Source organism: Mauremys reevesii, linkage group 6, assembly GCF_016161935.1.
Source record: "Mauremys reevesii isolate NIE-2019 linkage group 6, ASM1616193v1, whole genome shotgun sequence".
Taxonomy (NCBI): Eukaryota; Metazoa; Chordata; order Testudines; family Geoemydidae; genus Mauremys; species Mauremys reevesii.
This window is the reverse complement of record NC_052628.1, coordinates 24304870-24326642: the sequence shown is the minus strand read 5'-3', so window position 1 is coordinate 24326642 and position 21773 is coordinate 24304870. Positions and strand designations below refer to the sequence as shown.

The 21773-nt window shown below is 41.4% G+C and overlaps 1 protein-coding gene across 8 annotated transcripts in view; it reads left to right on the top strand.

The window, feature by feature from the left end:
* RANBP3L (RAN binding protein 3 like) overlaps positions 1 to 21773 on the top strand; it is an 80450-nt gene that overhangs the window by 23854 nt on the left and 34823 nt on the right. The window contains exons 1-3 of one of the 8 annotated variants that reach the window (XM_039543238.1): positions 14747 to 15324; positions 19291 to 19363; positions 19831 to 20102. The exons of 2 other annotated variants lie outside the window; for them this stretch is intronic. In XM_039543238.1, coding sequence (XP_039399172.1) covers positions 19841 to 20102 — 262 coding nt within the window. In that variant the 5' untranslated portion in view covers positions 14747 to 15324; positions 19291 to 19363; positions 19831 to 19840. Of the gene's footprint in view, positions 1 to 14746; positions 15325 to 15804; positions 15822 to 19290; positions 19364 to 19830; positions 20103 to 21773 lie in introns of those variants that run through there. 5 more of the 8 variants (XM_039543242.1, XM_039543237.1, XM_039543241.1 and 2 more) reach the window with 5 other exon arrangements.

The following is a 21773-nucleotide window of genomic DNA, read 5'->3' as shown; positions in this document are numbered from 1 at the left end:
AGGACTATTGCTCCATTGCTGTTTGTGTAGACCTGCTGTTTGTTTAGTTTCATATTTAAAAATGTTTATATAGTATTTCTATTTTTATATAAATCCCTGTTTCTTAAAAAATAAATGTTTCCCTGTTTGTAGCACTTACCGCCTGATCCTTCCCTGATTCCGAGTCCTGGTTAACGGGCGGGACGGTTGGTAGGGGATCTCTGTGAGGGTGATGAAGAGATCCTGGCTGTCAGGGAAAGCGGGAGTGGGTTCGATGTCGCCTGCGCCGTCCTCTAAAGACCCTTCCTCATCTTCCCCATCGGCGAACAGGAGGGGAACTGTCCCGGTACACTATTCCGTCCTCGGAGTCCACCGTCACTGGTGGGGCACTGGTGGCAGACCCACCTAGAATGGCATGCAGTGCCTCGTAGAAGCGGCATGTCTGGGGCTGGGCCCGGAGCGTCCGCTTGCCGCTCTGACTTTTGATACCCTTGTCTTAGGTCCTTCACTTTCACGCGGCACTGCATCGCATCCCGGCGGTATGCTTTGTCTTTCATGTCGTTAGAGTCCTTCGCGAAGGTCTTGGGGTTCCGCTTGTTGGAGCGCAGCTCCGAGAGCACAGACTCCTCGCCCCACACAGCGATCAGATCCTGGACTTCCCGGTCAGTCCATGCTGGGGACCTCTTTCTATTCTGGGATTGCCCGGACTCCTCTGCTGGAGAGCTCTGCATCGTTGCAGGTGCTGCGGAGCTCGCCCCGATGTGCAACCAGAACGTCAGATTCAAACCGCCCAGACAGGAAAATGAATTCAAATTTTCGCGGGTCATTTCCTGTGTGGCTGGCCAGAGAATCCAAGCTCGGACTGCTGTCCAGAGCGTCAACAGAGTGGTGCACTGTGGGATAGCTCCCGGAGCTGCTAAGTTCGATTAGCATCCACACCAAGCCTAATTCGAGCTAGCAAGTGCGAATTTAGCGTTACTCCACCTGCCGGGGTGGAGTACCAAATTCGAACTAAAGAGCCCTCTAGTTCGAATTAAATGGCTTCCTGGTGTGGACGGTTGAGCGGTTAGTTCGAATTAACGCTGATAAATTCGAATTAAAGTCCTAGTGTAGACCAGGCCTTAGAGAAGTTATGGAATCCCCATCATTGGAGATTTTTAAGAACAGGTTGGACAAACACCTGTCAGCGATGGTCTAGATAATACTTATTCCTGCCTGGAGTGCAGGGCACTGGACTAGATGATCTCTCAATGTCCCTTCCAGTTCTGTGATTCTGTGATTCACCACAGCCAGTTAGTAGATTTGATGGACTAATGGTCTGATATTAATTACTCTTATGTTCCTTTAAAATACCAAAGACCATATAAGAAATGATCTCTGAAATATTTGTGCAATAGGCAAGTGCTATGCAAACATCCCTGGAAAACATAATTAAATGTCTTCACATTTGGATACTTGCTTTATAACCTTATAATTTTAAGGTGTGGTCTACACAGTTGTTGTATCAAAATAACTATGTGAGCAAGGGGTGTTATTTTTTGTTTGGTTGGGTTTTTTACTGTTAAAGTAATACTAGTACAACCCATAATGTGGATGCAGATATACCAGTACAAAGGGGCCTTACATTGAAATAGCTTATTCCCCCTTCTGTACAGAAACAAGCAAGACTAGTATGAGCACTTTTATCCTAGTATAACTGTGTAACACTGCTGCAGCTTTTATACTGGCATAGTTAAAGCATTACTATGTTTGTTTACAGGTAAGCCTAAGGAATTTTCCCTGGGATAACTAAAGCTGGGTGAAAGAACAAAGGAGAAATCGAAAGTAACATTCTTAGCATTCAGACCAAAAACTAAAGAATCCTTTTAACAGGATGATCATTCATGTGACTGGAGAATTGCTAATATAGTATTTATCTTTAAGAAGGGGGGGGCGGGGAGTGATCTGGGAAACTACAGACCTCTTAGTTTGACCTCAATTGTATGCAAGGTCTTAGAACAAATTTTGAAAGAGAAAGTAGTTAAGGCCACAGAGGTGAATGGAAATTAGGATAAAATACAACATGGTTTTACAAAAGGCAGCTAGTGCTAGGATAACCTGATCTCCTTCTTTGAGAAGATAACTGATTTTTTAGACAAAGGAAATGCAGATCTAATCTACCTGGATTTTAGTAATGCATTTGATACAGTTTCATATGGGAAATTATTAGTTAAATTGGAGAAGATGGAGATTAATATGAAAATTGAAAGATGGATGAGGAACTGGTTAAAGGGTAGGCTACCATGGGTCATTCTGAAAGGTGAACTGTCAGGCTGTAGGGAAGTTACCAATGGAGATCCTCAGGGATCGGTCTTGGGACCAATCTTATTCAATATTTTCATTAATGACCTTGGCACAAAAAGTGGGAGCGTGCTAATAAAATTTGCGATGACACAAATTTGGGCGGTATTGCCAATATGAATGGAATATCACACAAAGAGGAGATTCAAAGAGCTTGGCTTGTTTAGCCTAACAAAAGGAAGGCTGTGGGGAAATAAGATTGCTCTCTATAAATACATCATAGGGATAAATACTAGGGAGGGAGAGGAGTTATTTAAGTGCTAATGTGGACACAAGAATAAATGTATATAAACTGGCCATCGACAAGTTTAGGCTTGAAATTAGATGATGGTTTCTAACCATCCAAGGCATGAAGTTCTGGAACAGCCTTCCAAGGAGAGTAGTAGAGGCAAAAAACCTAACTGGCTTCCAGGCTGAACTTGTTACATTTATTGAGGGGATGGTATGATGAGACTGCTTACAATGGCATGTAGCCAATCTGCAACTGCTAGTAGCAAATGTCAACAACCACGAGTGATGGGACACTAGATGGGCAGGACTCTGAGTTACTAGGGAGAATTCTTTCCCAGGGATCTGGCTGATGGGTCTTGCCCACATGCTCAGGGTCCAACTGATCACCGTATTTGGGGTTGGAAAGGAATTTTCCGTGGGTTTTTTTCACCTTCCTCTGCATGGTCACTTGCAGCTTTAAACTACTATAAACTTCTATAACTTGAAGTCTTTAAATCATGATTTGAAGACATCAGTAACTCAGCCAGAGGTTATGGGTCAATTACAGGAGTGGCTGGGTGAGGTTTGTGGCCTGCAATGTGCAGGAAGTCAGACTAGATTATCATGATGGTCCCTTCTGGCATTAGTCTATTCATAGATTACAAGGCTAGAAGAGACTGTTATGATCCTCTTATCTGACCTGCATAACACAGGTCATAGTTTATTCTTATACTGATCTCAATGAGTCAGTCAATGAGTTTTGCAAGGAAACAAAACCCACAACAGGACTGATTCATATAATTGCTTTATTTTAGAACTTCAGCAAAAAAGGAAGGGAAACTAATTGTTATTAAAATCAAATTTTGGTTCAAAGTCTTAAGTGAACATCGGGATGTCCCTCTTGTACTGGACAATACACTATCAAAGGCAGTCTGTAGCAACTTTGCGATTAGGAAATGTTCTGAGGATCACAAGACCTCAACTCTTTCCTCTTCCAGAAGAAACTAGAGGCCTAATCATCCCTGGAAATGCTAGTGTATTTCTTCCTGTGAGGTCCTTTGCTATAATGATGATTGGTGGTAAAATAGAAAAGAATATTTTTCTTATATGTTAATTTATTTTCTCTAAATAATTTATTCACCAATCCCCACACACTCTGGTAGGCAACTCATATGATAGGGCATTTATTTTGTGTATAGGTCTTTTAAAAAACCCTTAACTTTCAAGTGATAAAAACACATTGGGTCAGTTCCTTGCTGGTGAAAATCAGCAGCACTCCATGTCAATGGATGACACCAGTTTACACCACTGAGGATCTGGAACATTATCTTTAAAGCTCAAGGGGGCATATTTTCAAAGGCACAGATAGAAGTTAGTCACCTAGCTGCCCTTCATGAGATTTTTTTTCCAGGGCATGAATATTTTTATTCAGCTTCTGTCAGATGTATTCATTTTGGAGCTAGGTCATCTGAACAGCTCTGACTGCTCCCCAGAGCTCTCTAGGGAAGGACGCTACCCAGTTGAGATGGATTAGTGGGCATCCTACTTCCAAAAAAGAATGAGCAGTTTAGAAAAATAACCTTTTGATGAGCTACAGGTACAGCACTCCTCCTGGGGTTTCTGGAGGCACACAGCTGGCCTGGCCTGAGATTGCTGTAATGTTGCTATTCGGCCATCTGCTAGGAAGCACACAGGAATAGAGGCTTTGCAGTACTCTGAGCCACATCTTGCTCAAAGTAGGCATCACAGTGCATCCAGAAAGTGGGAGAGACCATTTCCAATTAGTTTTCAAATGAAGTAATTATAGGGTATGGATTAACGGTGGAACTTTCCATTTGCAGAGAAAGATGTGACTCAATACTTCTTTGCAAATGGAAAGTTCCACAGTTAAACAAACTCCAAGGTTCTTTGGCTGAGTCTTTGATTTTTGGCTTATAGGGATTCTAAGGAAGGTTAATAAACCGAAGTTTAAATCCTTTGCATTGGAACTCAGTTTTCTTTTGGTGTTTTCAGCTTTAAAAAGGTAGGGGTAGGGAAGGGTTGTGCTTGTGTGTGTGACAGAAATATCTGAATCTAGATAAAGCTGTGAGATGTGCTTTGTTTTGCCTTTCCATTCAAAGCCTCAATATTTTTTATCTATTTATTTAATTTATCATTGTCATTCATCAGCTAGTATAACTGCCTTTATGTTCAAGTCTCTTGGCTTTTTAAGTGTCTCCTTGAATCTTAACAGGGTCTGGGAACTGAGAAGCAATGCTGAATAGTCCAGAGACATGCTTGGATATGCAAAGTAGTGGAGAAACATGGAGACACTTCTGTTTTTCAGTTGTTACATGCAAAAATTACATGGGCTCAATATTAAGGTTGCAGAGTTAAAATCACAAAGTCAGGAAATGAAAAAATGTGTCAAACAGCGGCATTCACTCAGATGCATTGTACTTTATATTCCTGTTTTCTTTTTGTTAAATGTGTAGCTTAATATTACAGTATAATTCTTTGTCCAACATACACCATAAAACATGAATATGGTTGAGTTCCAGTTGCTGTTGGAAATTAGCTTTTCCATTTCCTAACTTTTGTGACTCTAATTGTATGACAGATGTTAATGCAACATTAATTTGTTTGCATTTAATGTCCAGGTCCTCTTTAAAATTAAATGGGGGTTGGGGAGAAATGACCTATGGCTAATGATGTTAGCATTTCAATTGCCCAAATTAGGATTTGAAGTTCACAATTTATTAAGGTGAGTGAGCTGGGGCATGTGTGAGTTTACAGGGCACTGGCATTTCTGTTTACGTGGTGGTAGCTGTATTTTCACAACAACAACCAAAGATAAAAATGGGGAGTTTTGCCATTTGTCAGGATCTCACCCCTGGCCCTTACAATTTCCCACATGGAAATCATTCTAGCAGCAATGGAAGCCTCTTGGCCTATCATGCTGGGCAAAGAGACTGGCATAATGGATATGTCACAGAGAGTGCAGGTTTTCATTCGTGGAGCTGGATAAAATATTCATAGTGAACATTTTTTGTCAAAACTGCCTGTTCTTAGGTTTGTGAAATTCACTTGAAACAAAAGCAGTTTTACTCAAAATTTTCCAAAGATTTCAAATATTGGATAAACTGGAACTTGGAATTAACTGCATGAGGCTCCTCTTGCTCATTGTACAATTGTGTTGGATTAGAAGTCAGATGGTAATGAGAATGCTTACCATCTCTGTTTCTAGTATGTTCTTCTCTTTATTCCTGAAAAGAGGGGAGAAATTGACTGAAAGAGATGAATTATGCAGACCCTGAAATGCAAACTCAGAGCATGGAATCTGTCCGCAACAGGGTAGGGACCAACATGCATGATCCCTAGGATGTAAGTGTGTTCTTGTTTGTATAGTTAATAACTGGGAAATGAGAGTCAGCCAAGTTTATCAGTTCAACCTTTGTTTTCATTTATTTTCTCTTGATTTTTTTCAGTAAACATTGCTTTCCCCTTCATCTATTCTCTTAGTTCTGCCTTGGATTCCTTGTCACTGCAACAAACCTTCTGGAGTCTGTTAGTGCTGCTGAGAGTGCCAGCTAGAAGAGCTCACTCAAGCAGTACGAGGCTCTCCTGTCCTGTAGGCTGATGAACAAGTGACCCAAACTCTGACCCTGTCTCTAGAGTAGCAGTCTTCCCTCTTTTCATTCCTTTTCTCATAGTGTTTTTGTTGTGTGGTTGCTGGTGAGTATTTGCTTCAGGTTGGGGGGGTACCCAGAAGTCACCTACTACAGGACAGGCCCAACAAAGAAAATAACAGAACGCCACTAGCCCTCACCTTCAGCCCCCAATTAAAACCTCTCCAGTGCATCATCAAAGATCTACAACCTATCCTGAAAGATGATCCCTCACTCTCACAGATCTTGGGAGACAGGCCAGTCCTCGCTTATAGACAGCCCCCCAACTTGAAGAAAATACTCAAACCAGCAACCACACACCACACAACAAAAACACTAACCCAGGAACCTATCCTTGCAACAAAGCTCGATGCCAGCTCTGTCCACATATTTATTCAAATGACACCATCATAGGACCTAATCACATCAGCCACGCCATCAGGGGCTCGTTCACCTGCACATCTACCAATGTGATATATGCCATCATGTGCCAGCAATGCCCCTCTCCCATGCACATTGGCCAAACCGGACAGTCTCTACGCAAAAGAATAAATGGACACAAATCTGACATCAGGAATCATAACATTCAAAAACCAGTAGGAGAACACTTCAACCTCTCTGGTCACTCAGTAACAGACATAAAGGTGGCAATTTTGCAACAGAAAAGCTTCAAAAACAGACACCAACGAAAAACTACTGAGCTTGAATTAATATGCAAACTAGATACCATTAACTTGGGTTTGAACAGAGACTGGGAGTGGCTGGGTCATTACACATATTGAATCTATTTCCCCATGTTAAGTATCCTCACACCTTCTTGTCAACTGTCTAAATGGGCCATCTTGATTATCACTACAAATGTTTTTTTTTCTCCTGCTGATAATAGCTCATCTTAATTAATTAGCCTCTTAGTCGGTATGGCTACTTCCACTTTTTCATGTTCACTGTATGTATATATATCTTCTTACTGTATGTTCCATTCTATGCATCCGATGAAGTGGGCTGTAGCCCACGAAAGCTTATGCTCAAATAAATTTGTTAGTCTCTAAGGTGCCACAAGTACTCCTGTTCTTTTCAATAATGGATTGTATTTCTATAGTGTCTTTCATATGAAGCCTCAGAGTGCTTAGCAGATGATACCTTAGCTGATATAAAATTTGTCCTGAATTGGGCAGTGTCTCTCCATCTCAAATGGCAGTGCTGGAATAGAAAACAATTGTATACATCCTGCATGAGCAAGATGCCTGGGAAGTGTAGTCAGTGACAGTCCTAAGGGTTTAGTCAGTTCAGCTTCTAGATCTGTTTACCACTTGTATTGACTAAATGCCAATAGGTCTCCAAATCTGTAGCAACCACTAGCTCTTGTTTTGCATCATGTGTATGTGTTTGTCCTGGAATCCCAGAGGGCAGATTAACGCGGCAGCTCCTGTGATTCTCTCCAGTTGGTAGTGCCAAATACTGCCCTCTCTGCTTTCAACAGGCTTCCTTAAGCCTCTTGCCTCCCTACAGGCTCTGGCATGCTGCTGTGCTAAGTGACCCCGGGCCAGCAGGGCTCAGAGCCTATCTCTCTTCTACGTGACTTTGCCCATGTTCGGAGCTGTATCCTGTTTCAAGCCCTGGGGCTGCTGCCAGTATCCAGTAAATTGGCTTTCCTTGTGTGCTCAGGCAGTAACTGGAGATGGCAGTAATGTGCATTCTCCTTCCACAAACCCCTCCTCCTCCCCTTTTCCCCCATTCAGTGCCTGACTGTGTTGTAATCCCTAGCTCTAGAGTCTTCTTGGCCCCTGGGGGCAGGTGGAATGAGAACATGTTGTAAGTGTTAGTGATTTATCAGGCACATATTGTTACCCAGCTGAGCTTTCCCTCCATTCCAGCTGCCCTGCCACATAGTTAAACAGACAAGCATGTCACAGAGCTGGCACATGGACATGGCCTATATTGCCCCTCTTAAATCAGGGATTGGGATTGGAAAAAAGTGTAGAAGGAGGGGGAAGAACTGGTCAAATCCATCACTTTGCAGGGTCTGCACTGAGAGGAGAATGCATACAGGATTATAGGAAATTATTGACAGTAGACAGTAACAGCAGGAGAAAACTACACTGCAACCAGCCTGATATGAATGCCTGTGGGGATGGTTGGGAAACGTGTTCCTTGGAACTAGAGAGCGGTTTAAACCAAAACTCCAGATACAAACTTTGGTGGTTTGGATCTAGAAAGCTGAACAATTTTATCTTGGCTGCAGGGTGGCATTATTGTTGATCTTATTTAATTACGTAGGAATGAAGGAATATTATGTTGCTATATGATATGAAAATTTTGAGGACATAAAGTGTTGGTGTTATAAGAGCACCCAGAGCATGGGAGGAATGCCTGTTGGCTGACTGATTGATGTCTCTGCAAATAAAATTTTAAAAAGGGCTAGATTCACATTAAGTAGTAAATTACTCTGCACATAAGGATGGCAGAATGTGGCCCCAAATAAACAAATAAAAAATGAGAGCATCATGCTGACATACACCAAATCTGCCCTGTTCCATGAAACACCTTTGTGTTGTCCTGCACCAATGAGGAAGAGGCCAACAGGAGTACACAAGAACATAAGAATGGCCGTACCGGGTCAGACCAAAGGTCCATCTAGCCCAGTATCTGTCTACCAACAGTGGCCAGTGCCAGGTGCCCCAGAGGGAGTGAACCTAACAGGCAATGATCAAGTGATCTCTCTCCTGCCATCCATCTCCACTCTCTGACAAACAGAGGCTAAGGACACCATTCCTTACCCATCCAGGCTAATAGCCATTTATGGACTTAACCACCATGAATTTATCCAGTTCTCTTTTAAACGCTGTTATAGTCCTAGCCTTCACAACCTCCTCAGCTAAGGAGTTCCACAAGTTGACTGTGTGCTGCGTGAAGAACTTCCTTTTATTTGTTTTAAACCTGCTGCCTATTAATTTCATTTGGTGACCCCTAGTTCTTGTATTGTGGGAATAAGTAAATAACTTTTCTTTATCCACTTTCTCCACATCACTCATGATTTTATATACCTCTATCATATCCCCCCTTAGTCTTCTCTTTTCCAAGCTGAAGAGTCCTAGCCTCTTTAATCTCTCCTCATATGGGACCCTCTCCAAACCCCTAATCATTTTAGTTGCCCTTTTCTGAACCTTTTCTAGTGCAGTATATCTTTTTTGAGGTGAGGAGACCACATCTGTACACAGTATTCAAGATGTGGGTGTACCATGGATTTATATAAGGGCAATAATATATTCTCAGTCTTATTCTCTATCCCCTTTTTAATGATTCCTAACAGCCTGTTTGCTTTTTTGACTGCCGCTGCACACTGTGTGGACGTCTTTAGAGAACTATCCACAATGACTCCAAGATCTTTTTCCTGATTAGTTGTAGCTAAATTAGCTCCCATCATATTGTTTGTATAGTTGGGGTTATTTTTTCCAATGTGCATTACTTTACATTTATCCACATTAAATTTCATTTGCCATTTTGTTGCCCAATCACTTAGTTTTGTGAGATCTTTTTGAAGTTCTTCACAGTCTGCTTTGGTCTTAACTATCTTGAGCAGTTTAGTATCATCTGCAAACTTTGCCACCTCACTGTTACCCCTTTCTCCAGATCATTTATGAATAAATTGAATAGGATTGGTCCTAGGACTGACCCTTGGGAAACACCACTAGTTACCCCTCTCCATTCTGAGAATTTACCATTAATTCCTGCCCTTTGTTCCCTGTCTTTTAACCAGTTCTCAATCCATGAAAGGACCTTCCCTTTTATCCCATGACAGCTTAATTTACGTAAGAGCCTTTGGTGAGGGACCTTGTCAAAGGCTTTCTGGAAATCTGAGTACACTATGTCCACTGGATCCCCCTTGTCCACATGTTTGTTAACCCCTTCAAAGAACTCCAATAGATTAGTAAGACACGATTTCCCTTTACAGAAACCATGTTGACTATTGCTCAACAGTTTATGTTTTTCTATGTGTTTGACAATTTTATTCTTAACTATTGTTTCGACTAATTTGCCCGGTACTGACGTTAGATTTACCAGTCTGTAATTGCCGGGATCATCTCTAGAGCCCTTTTTAAATATTGGCGTTACATTAGCTAACTTCCAGTCATTGGGTACCGAAGCCAATTTAAAGGACAGGTTACAAACCTTAGTTAATAGTTCTGCAACTTCACATTTGAGTTCTTTCAGAACTCTTGGGTGAATGCCATCTGGTCCCGGTGACTTGTTAATGTTGAGTTTATCAATTAATTCCAAAACCTTCTCTAGTGACACTTCAATCTGTGACAGTTCCTCAGATTTGTCACCTACAAAAGCCAGCTCAGGTTTGGGAATCTCCCTAACATCTTCAGCCATGAAGACTGAAGCAAAGAATCCATTTAGTTTTCTCTGCAATGACTTGATTGTCTTTAAGCGCTCCTTTTGTATCTCGATCATCAAGGGGCCCCACTGGTTGTTTAGCAGGCTTCCTGCTCCTGATGTACTTAAAAAACATTTTGTTATTACCTTTGGAGTTTTTGGCCAGCCGTTCTTCAAACTTCTCTTTGGCTTTTCTTATTACACTCTTGCACTTAATTTGGCAGTGTTTATGCTCCTTTCTATTTGCCTCACTGGGATTTGACTTCCACTTTTTAAAGGAAGTCTTTTTATCTCTCACTGCTTCTTTTACATGGTTGTTAAGCCACGGTGGCTCTTTTTTAGTTCTTTTACTGTGTTTCTTAATTTGGGGTATACATTGTAGTTGGGCTTCTATTATGGTGTCTTTAAAAAGCGCCCATGCAGCTTGCAGGGATTTCACTTTAGTCACTGTACCTTTTAACTTCTGTTTAACTAACCCCCTCATTTTTGCATAGTTCCCCCTTTTGAAATTAAATGCCACAGTGTTGGGCTGTTGAGATGTTCTTCCAACCACAGGGGATGTTGAATGCTATTGTATTATGGTCACTATTTCCAAGCGGTCCTGCTATAGTTACCTCTTGGACCAGCTCCTGCGCTCCACTCAGGATTAAATCTAGAGTCGCCTCTCCCCTTGTGGGTTCCCGGACCAGCTGCTCCATGAAGCAGTCATTTAAAGTATCGAGAAATTTTATCTCTGCATTTCATCCTGAAGTGAAATGTTCCCAGTCAATATGGGGATAATTGAAATCCCCCACTATTATTGGGTTCTTAATTTTGATAGCCTCTCTAATTTCCCTTAGCATTTCATCATCACTATTACTGTCCTGGTCAGGTGGTCGATAATAAATCCCTAATGTTATATTTTTATTAGAGCATGAAATTACTATCCATAGAGATTCTATGGAACATGTGGATTCGCTTAAGATTTTTACTTCATTTGAATCTACATTTTCTTTCACATATAGTGCCACTCCCCCGCCCCCGCACGACCTGTTCTGTCCTTCCGATATATTTTGTACCCCAGAATGATTGTGTCCCATTGATTGCTCTCAGTCCACCAGGTTTCTGTGATGCCTATTATATCAATATCCTCTTTTATCACAAGGCACTCTAGTTCACCCATCTTATTATTTAGACTTCTAGCATTTGTGTACAAGCACTTTAAAAACTTGTCACTGTTTATTTGTCTGCCCTTTTCTGATGTGTCAGATTCTTTTTAATGTGACTGTTTATCATCTGATCTGGCCCTTACATTATCCTTTTCCATCCTCTGCTCCTGACTATAACCTGGAGATTCTCAATCATTAGACTCTCCCCTAAGAGAAGTCTGTGTCCGATCCACATGCTCATCTGCAGCAGTCGTCTTTCCCCCATCTCCTAGTTTAAAAACTGCTCTGCAGCCTTTTTAATGTTTAGTGCCAGCAGTCTGGTTCCACTTTGGTTTAGGTGGAGCCCATCTCTCCTGTATATGTTCCCCTCATCCCAAAAGTTTTCCCAGTTTCCTCCTAACACGTATTGATTTAGTGGGAGTTAGGTGCCTAAATACCTTTGAGGATCTGGGTCCAAGTGAAACTACCAACTGAGGAGAAAGAAATTTACACTCAAAAGACTTGCAAAGCACAACTCCAGCTAAAAACCAAATGGAAAGCAGAAATATAAATAAAGTGGTACATGAGGCTGGTTTTCTTAGAGATGTTGGGGCATTTTTCTTTGTATTTGCTTGCCTGGTTGTTTGTTCATTTTGTGGCATACGTATGCATTATTTTGTGGAGCAAGAGTGGTAACTTTAATGCTAGGTTTTGTATTTTAATTATTGTATATGGTGTGTGTATTTTACACTTTGTAACATCTTTAGCATTTCAGGGTAAGTGACTGGTGATAAATTAAAAAATACATTTGTAATGAAACATGACTCTGTAGAGAATCCTGCCTGTCTTGGATTTTTATTACACTTGAAACTCAGCACAGGTTCCTTGAAAGCTTTCCTAAATTTGTGATCCTTCTGAGCAAACGTGGGTCCAATTTTAAATGAATCTGGGACCATTTATAGTTTTACATCAAAATCAGGTGCAATTCTTGGCTTTGCCTGATTGCAACAAGACTCTGTTTCACCTGAGTTTGGCTTTGAAACATTTAGGGTTTTTTTTTTAACCCAAATCTCAATTATCAAAATGTAATTATGGACGAATGAATCAATGTCACCTCAGGACGGGATGCAGAGATAAAGTTTCTTGACCCCTTAAATGACTGCTTCTTGGAGCAGCTGGTCCTGGAACCCACCAGAGGAGAGGCAATTCTTGATTTAGTCCTAAGTGGAGCACAGAATCTGGTCCAAGAGGTGAATCTAGCTGCACTGCTTGGTAATAGTGACCATAATATAATTAAATTTAATATCCCTGTGGCAGGAAAAATACCACAGCGGCCCAACACTGTAGCATTTAATTTCAGAAAGGGGAACTACACAAAAATGAAGAAGTTAGTTAAACAGAAATTAAAGGTTACAGTGCCAAAAGTGAAATCTCTGCAAGGTACATGGAAACTTTTTAAAGACACCATAATAAAGGCTCAACTTAAATGTATACCCCAAATTAAAAAACATAGTAAGAGATCCAAAAGAGAGTCACTGTGGACAACAAAATAAAAGAAAAGTAAAAGGCAAAAAGGCATCCTTTAAAAAGTGGAAGTTAAATCCTAGTGAGGAAAATAGAAAGGAGCATAAACACGGGCAAATGAAGTGTAAAAATACAATTAGGATGGCCAAAAAAGAATTTGAGGAACAGTTAGCCAAAGATTCAAAAAGTAATAGCAACTTTGTTTTTAAGTACATCAGAAGCAGGAAGCCTGCTAAAGAACCAGTGGAGAATTGAGATGCTAAAGGAATGCTCAACAAAGATAAGGCCATTGAGGAGAAACCAAATGAATTCTTTGCATCGATTTTCACGGCTGAGAATGTGAGGGAGATTCCCAAACCTGAGCCATTCTTTTTAGGTGACAGATCTGAGGAACTGTCCCAGATTGAGGTATCATTAGAGGAGGTTTTGGAACAAATTGATAAATTAAACAGCAATAAGTCACCAGGATCAGATGGTATTTACCCAAGAGTTCTGAAAGAACTCAAAAGTGAAATTGCAGAACTACTGACTGTAGCCTGTAACCTATCATTTAAATCTAACTTCAGTACCAGATGACTGGAGGATAGCTAATGTTATGCCATTTTTAAAAAGGGCTCCACAGGTGATCCTGGCAATTAGAGGCCTGTAAGCCTCACTTCAGTACTGGGCAAACTGGTTGAAAATATAATAAAGAACAATATTGTCAGACATATAGATGAACATAATTTGTAGAGGAAGAGTCAACATGGTTTTTGTAAAGGGAAATCATGGCTCACCAATCTACTAGAGGGGGTCAACAAGCATGTGGACCAAGGGAATTCAGTGGATATAGTGTACTTAGATTTTCAGAAGGCCTTTGACAAGATCCCTCACCAAAGGCTCTTATGCAAAATAAGTTGTCACGTGATAAGAGGGAAGGTTAAAAGATAGGAAACAAAGATTAGGTATAAATGGTCAGTTTTCAGAATGGAGAGAGGTAAATAGTGGTGTTCCCCAAGGGTCTGTTCTGTGACCTTTGGTCTGACCCAGTAGGGCCATTCTTATGTTCTTATGATGTGGTTTGGAACTGCAGAAAGGGTTTTCCCAAACTAGTAATGGGCCCAATCCACAAAGTTCATAGCTGGATTTGTATCTGGCACCCCAAACTTTTCCAAAGCTTTGGGATGCGTGGATTCAAGATTTCAGTTCAAGCCCATCTCTAGTACTAACACTTGTAAAGAAAATCCCTCACACTGCACCCAACTCTAAGAATGGACACTTTTTATTTTACTTGGCCAAGCTTAGTATTTGTATATTAGTACATTATGAATATAACGATTTGAACTGGGGTTTACAATAATTGCATACATTGGGGAAGACTGTTTATACAGCAACTGAAATGTGGAGAGCAAGAGCTGAACTGACACTGAGGGAGGAACAGAATGTTCAGAATCATAAGGGATGACCTCATAAAAGTTTAGAAGCTCTGCATGACCTCAGCTGCCCTGCACAACCTTCATTGATTTCAGAATCCAGAATGATATTAGCCTTTCCTCTTAGGGACTACAGTAGTTTCCTATGCCCATTTTTTTTTCAAAAGAAGATACTAATTTGGGGTGTCTGGTTTGAGACACTGTCCTTAGGCCCAGAGCCGGCTCCAGCGTTTTTGCCGCCCCAAGCGGCAAAAAAAAAAAAAAAAAAAGCCACGATCGGTGGCACTTTGGCGGCAGCTCTACCGCACCGCTTTATTCTCCGGTGGCAATTGGGCAGCGGGTCCTCCCCTCTGAAAGGGACTGAGGGACTTGCCGCCGAAGAGCCGGACGAGCCGCCCCTCTCCGTTGGCCGCCCCAAGCACATGCTTGCTGTGCTGGTTCCTGGAGCCAGCCCTGGTTAGGCCTAATTTTCAGAAGTACTGAGCACCCACATCTCCATCTGAAGTCAGTAGGAGCTGCAGGTACTCAGCATCTCTGAAATCAGGGCAGGAATGTCTCAGACTGAACACCCTGACTACTGAGGCACACACAATTAGTTCAATCAATCTTAAAATTTGAATTTCTAAAATTGAGCTAAAGGTAAATAATAATCCCTCACTCTCTCATAGTGTTTTTCATCAGTAGATCTACAAGCATTTTACAAAGGTCAGTATCATTATTCTCATTTTACTGATGGGGAAAATGAGGCACAGAGAGCTGAAGTGACTTGTCCAAGGTCACACAGCAGACTAGTGGCGGAGCTAGGAATAGAATGCAAGTCCCAGTCAGTGCTCTGTCCACTAGGCCACACTGTCTTCATTGTTGAACTGTGACTGCATTGCTATTAAGTGAGGTTTTTTAGAGAAACTCTCCTATGAAGAGAGATTGAAAAGATTGGAATTGTTTACCATAGAGAGGACATGGCAAAAGTATACAAAATAATGAATGGTATAATAGGTAAGGTAGATTAGGAGCTTCTGTTTCCCCCGTCTCATAACAGAAACAAGGGGACATTTGAGGAAACTGAGAAAATGCAGATCCAAACGGCCAAAAAAGAAACAATTTATCATATGACACATAATTAGATTGTAGACCTTGTTGCCACAGGATGTCAGTGAGGCCAAGAATTTAGCAAGGGTCAAAGAAGGATTGAACGTTTACATGTATAACAAGAATATCCAGTAATAATGGTTAATGTTAACAAAAAAAAGTACTGGAAATCTCATGTTTCAGATTTTAAACCCATCTCTAGCTATTAGGGATTTGGATAAAACCTCTGGTGGGGGGATGGGAAGAGAGCAGATGACCCCACATTTACCTGCTGTTGGTTTTCTTGCATCTTCCTCTGAAGCATCTGGTGCTGGTCACTGTCAGAGACAGGGCACTGGACTAACTGAACCATGGATCTGAGCCAGTCTGGCAATTTCTATGTTTCTGTGCTCTCTTACAAATGGGCAGGGTTAAAAAAAAAAAGGTGGAAAGTAAGTTAGTGTGCAGTGAGGTTACTCCGTGCCACACGGGAAGTACACAGGGTAATGATGACCCAATACAGATCATCATCAGGACCTTCCATACTAAAGCACAGACCTCTACTACTGGCACTAAAAGAGTAACTCTCTTAGTTAGTAGTTGTTATACTTTATGTGATCTAGCCACTAGCTGGAGACACAACCCAGACTTTACAGACATGTTGCAAAGTGCATTTTGAAGGAGCAGGCCACTGGTGCATTTTTATGCTCAAATTGTAGTCTGATCATTTCAGTGCCCTCCCCTGGCACACATTATTCAAGCATGGGAATAATCACAACTCTTGGTTGTTTCAGACATTTCCTTTACTTTCCCGTTATATGTATATATTGAAAAACTAAATAAGGAATTTGATGCCAAGAGCTATGTTGATCCAAAGAGATGGTTGCTAACCAACATGCACAAGTTCTGCAGGCACATAAAAGGGAAATTATGGCCTCCTAGTGATTAAAAATATCACTTAAGTGCATACTTATAGATTTAAGGAGTTCAGCGTTAAATCATAAATACTATTTTTATGATTTATAATTTTTTTCAGAGCCCATTACACATCAAATTCTGTTCTGCCTCAGGTCCCAGGTACTACAGTGACTTCTTGAGCTTGACTCTATGTGAGGCATACAAGATTCCAAACTGATGCATATTCCAGGGAGGAAGAACTTTCCTAAACTAATTTCTTAGCCCTGGTCTACACTGGGGAGATGGGGGGGGGGGGTCGATCTAAGCTATGCAACTTCAGCTATGTGAATAAGTCAACATACTTAGATCGACTCACATGGTGTCTGCAGTGTGTGAGTCGACTGCTGCCACTCCCCCATTGACTCTGCCTGCGCCTCTCACGGCACTGGAGTACAGGAGTCAATGGGAGAGCGCTCGGGGGTTGATTTATCGCATCTAGACTAGATGCGATAAATCGATCCCCGCTGGATCGATCGCTGCCCGCCGATCCGGCAGGTAGTGTAGACATACCCTTTGACTGCTCTCTGCTTGACACTGCCCCTTTAAAATGTCCTCTTCTGCACTCCACATTAGTTGCAAGTGAGATTACCACATATCCTGCTTGGTGGTGGTGCTTATTCTTCAGAGAGAGATTGCTGAGACAATTCAGCTCTGTGCAGCAAGGGGGTGCCTATGAAATTAAAGGTTGTATAGGCAGCTGTGCTTTTTAATGTTTGCTACTTTTACTGTGCAGTTTTCACAGCTTGTTTACTGTGGCTTATTCCTGCTTCAGGAGTCCAATGTTAGTCTGCACTGTCCCTGCAGAACTCAAACTCAGTATTGTAGAAACACCTAATGCTTCTACGTGTGCTTACACATAAGGGGGGGGGGGGATTTCCTAGATGACATCAGAAAGAATTAACTGAGATTCCATGTTTATCCAAATGTTTAGCTGTCTCTCTCTCTGGTAACATTGTAAATTGGTTCTTCTGACTGCCATAAATTCCTGCTTTGACCATAATACTATATACTATCACAGACCACTCAGATATATGCCATAAAAAGCAATTCTCTTTGTCTTTAGTTGTCAGTTCTTTGTTCTAGTGAATAGGACAGATAGCACCTTTATTCCATAAAAGCTAACCTTGTCTTACTTGAATCTTAGTGAGGCGCTGAAATACCTCTAGGATTCATTGTTTATCATTATAAGATAAGTCATGATCCTGTCTAATGTGGCTGCACAGTGAGGAAAGGGAATAATACACAACTTGTGTAAGAGCCACCCAGAAGAGCATTCCCTGGGCTTGTGAGAGCACACAGGCAAATATTTTGTAAGCAATAGGGCCAAATCTTGCAGCCTTTGCTGACCACAGTAGTCATTAGTCACAGGAGTAGTTTCTTTGGGCTGTTCAGTGGTAATATGTAGCATGGTGCAAGTCAGACTCTCTTATACTTGGTTAGATTCCCTGAGACATACTTACAACCACTTGTCAATGTGTAAGGGAGTCCAAGTTAGTGTAACTTACATCTTTTGCAGGCTGCTTGGAGTGTAGGTTAGAGCAGTGTGTGGCTATTTTAACTTTCACATTCTTACACCCTCCTGTTAGTTACTTGCCTGCTGCATTCCTTTCTTCTGGCCCCTTAGCTGGCATATTACATCAGTTTAGATTCCCTTACATTCAGAGGGTCAAAGTTAAGACTCAGTGGGACAAGTTCTGAGGTGATGTGAGGGAAGGTGTAAATTACCTTTGTAAGTGGGTGTGAAACAAAGTAAGTGTAAGCACAGGAGGTCTAGGTGTAACCAGGGCCGGCTCCAGACCCCAGCGCGCCAAGCGCACGCTTGGGGCGGCATTTTGCCGGGAGGGTGGCAGGCGGCTCCGGCGGACCTTCCGCAGTCATGCTTGCGCGAGGTCCACCGGAGCCGCGGGACAAGTGGCTCCGGGGGACCTCTTGCAGACGTGCCTGCGGAGGGACCGGCAACTGCCAGCGTGCCCCCCCGTGGCGTGCCGCCATGCTTGGGGCGACCAAATTCCTAGAGCCGCCCCTGGATGTAACATACATGTTGTAGGGGCTGGAAGGAGGTCTGAATTACACAAGTGAGGCTCTTAATAGACTTCTTTAGGCTCTTCTTTGTAGTTGGCCATTGATTTTAATAGGACTACCTGCATGAGTAAAAATACTTGTATGAGTATTATGCAGGATTATGCCCATAATGATTCTGAATATCTTCAAGTTTTTATAACATGCATGCTATTCTTTAAAATGTTCTAAAAATGACTGAAAAGAAAAGATATCATTGGAGATGTACTGTATTTCTGGTTTAGATTGGGACTATACACTTTTCTTACTCAGCTGAGCAAAGTTGAGAAGGATGTTGATATATTGCCCTAATCGAATGAAGAACACATTTTTTGTTTCCTTTTATAAAAGAACACCCACTAGAAAGCTTTGCAATCATACAACATCAAATCATGCAATTTTCTCTATGTTCTGCTTGGAACTGCATTTCTTTTGATGAATGGCAGATATAGAAACTTTCATCAAAACACACTCTCTCTCTCTCTCTCTCTCTCTCTCTCTCTCACACACACACACACACACACACACACACACTAATTTGCTCTACTGTTGTCAGTAAAACGAGGTAATTGGGGTTTATGTATGCAGCTGTTCTGCCTGTGAGGATCCAATGACTAGAAAAACACAGAATCTTCTGAAACCATTCCCTATCTCCTTTTTGGTAAGTGCTATGCAAAGTGACTCTGGCGTCATTCACTGCCCACCCCATTATGTTAATCTTTCTGGCTTTACATATCTCCTCCCAAAGACCAGCCTTTGCTGAGAACTCTACACTTAGCTGTCAGAGACAGTAGCACAAGAGCGTACTCAGTAAATGCTTGCTTTACTTCATCTACAACATTTTGTGCCATGGAGCAATGTTCTTTGAATCTGGTATAACTGCTTTAACAAGGTGTTACTTTGAGTTTCTGCATTAGAAGCTCATCTCAACAGAAGAATGCAAAGCAGGAATTGTTAGCATTGGGGCAGCTGTTTGGAAAACATAGTTTCTATGCAGGATTTTAAACTACTGAAATTAGGCTTAGGTTTGGGGTTTTTTTTTTATCTTCAAAAGAAGAGCTAGTAAGACTAAACCACAAGTTCTGGGCCAGATAAGCTGAAACTGTTTTTTTTTTTTTTAACTGTAAGAACCATAAGTATGAGACACCAAGAAGATCCTGCTAGTGAAGCAAATGTATTATATACAGGGAAAGGACCTTCATGTACAGGTAACAATATTACAGTCAGCTCTGTGCATCACATGAAGGACAAACCTTACCTCACCAAAAGAAGAGGATGTCCCAGTGATCCTTGGACTGTGAACCAAGCTACCAGTACTCATGTGCAAAAACAAACCATCAGCAATCAGTTCCACAGCTTGGGTAACAGCAAATTAAAGTGCAGCGATGAATGCTATGCAGGTAGGTTTTGTATACTTGTGCTCCTACAGCAAATATATTTTTGGTGAATGGGATAATTGTAGGCATAATGACCAAACTCTCTTCCCTGTTATACGCATGCTGTCCAAGTAATATTAAAGGGGTTGCAAAGGTGTAAATGAAGACCGAATTTGGTCTGAAATGCTTTTCATCCTAAACTCTTAAAATTATGATTCTATCAATGTAACCCTGCAAGCAAGGATCTGTGGTTTGTGCTCCCGGCTAAGTTAAAAAAGACTGCATGTTCAAGATTGCTGCATTTTGAAATCCCAGAGGGTCTAGATTTTGCTATAAATTTAAATTCCACTCAGTCCCTCTTTGTTCCAAAGGATGTTGAGTTCTGTATCACTGAAACTTTTGCAGCTTTCAGAAAGGCCTGGCCTAGCACAGCTCATGGAAGTGGTACTCACTGCCAGGGCTGTACTCAATGCTATGTCCTATGCTGAGCACTTGGGCAATGAGAGCGGGGCTGGCTCATTAGGATAACCAAAGAGCCCCATAATTACACAGGTGGACCAAAAAAAAATCATGGCTTTTTGGAGGAGCAGGAAGAGGAAGTATTTGAAAGTGATTTATCTGAAATTATTAACAGCTGCTCAGAAGGAGGAAGGACACTATCAAGAAAAAGTTTCTGGATTATTGACCAATAAAAAAAAACCTGTATGTGATAGTACAAGCTATTGCTAAACCAAGGGCTGGTCTAGTGCACTAAGAACAGTGCTAGGAGTAAGGCACTTCTGAGGTCTGATCCTGGTTCTGCCACTGATTTAGTTTATAGTTCTGGGCAAATTACTTAGGCCCCAACCCAGGAAACATTTAAGCAGGTGCTTACCGTTAACTACAAGTAGTCCCATTTATTCACATGCTTAAAATTAAGTATGTACTTACTTTCTTTCCTGGATCAAAACATTAACTTCTCTATGTCTGTTTCTCAACAAGTAAAATGAGGAAACTAATACTTAACTAGGATGCTGTAATGTTGAATATTTGTATTGTGCTTTATGAATATTAAATGTATGCTAATTATTATGACCCTTCCTAAGATGACTACTGCATGGGCTGGAGTGTTAGGTTATATATTATAATAGTGAGCATGGGGATGTCAGAGAGTCTCAAGTGTTTATGAAGCAATTCTTTGTTCTTGGCACACTGGTTTAGTGGCACAGTTACTGCTGGCATAGATGCTCTGCTTAAATTACATTATTGTGATGTGACTTCCAAAAATACTTACAACACGCACTTGTTTGAAAGGAGGCCTAACGTTTTTTCACAGACTGTAGTCTTTGAGGTTTTAAAATGTCTTTGTTAAGCCCTATCCAATGCCCACGTTGTGCTTGGAACTGTACTGGCCACTGCTGTGTACATAAGGTATCTATATGCTGTGTTTGTAAACATCACAGGGAGCAGGCTTATAGCCAAGTTATTATGACCAGTGTGAACAAGGATATTTTTAGAAAAATCCTTCATAGATCCATGCTATACAAGCATGCTATTGGCGTGGGATAATAAATAGCACCGTTTGAGTAACTCTCACTCCACACTGAACAAACAGATGGTGCTTGAGCCCTATAGCAACAGAAGTTGTGGCTAGTACAGTATTAATGCAAGGGTGAACATGGCCTAACAAGTAATGGCCCAATCCTGCAAAGTCTT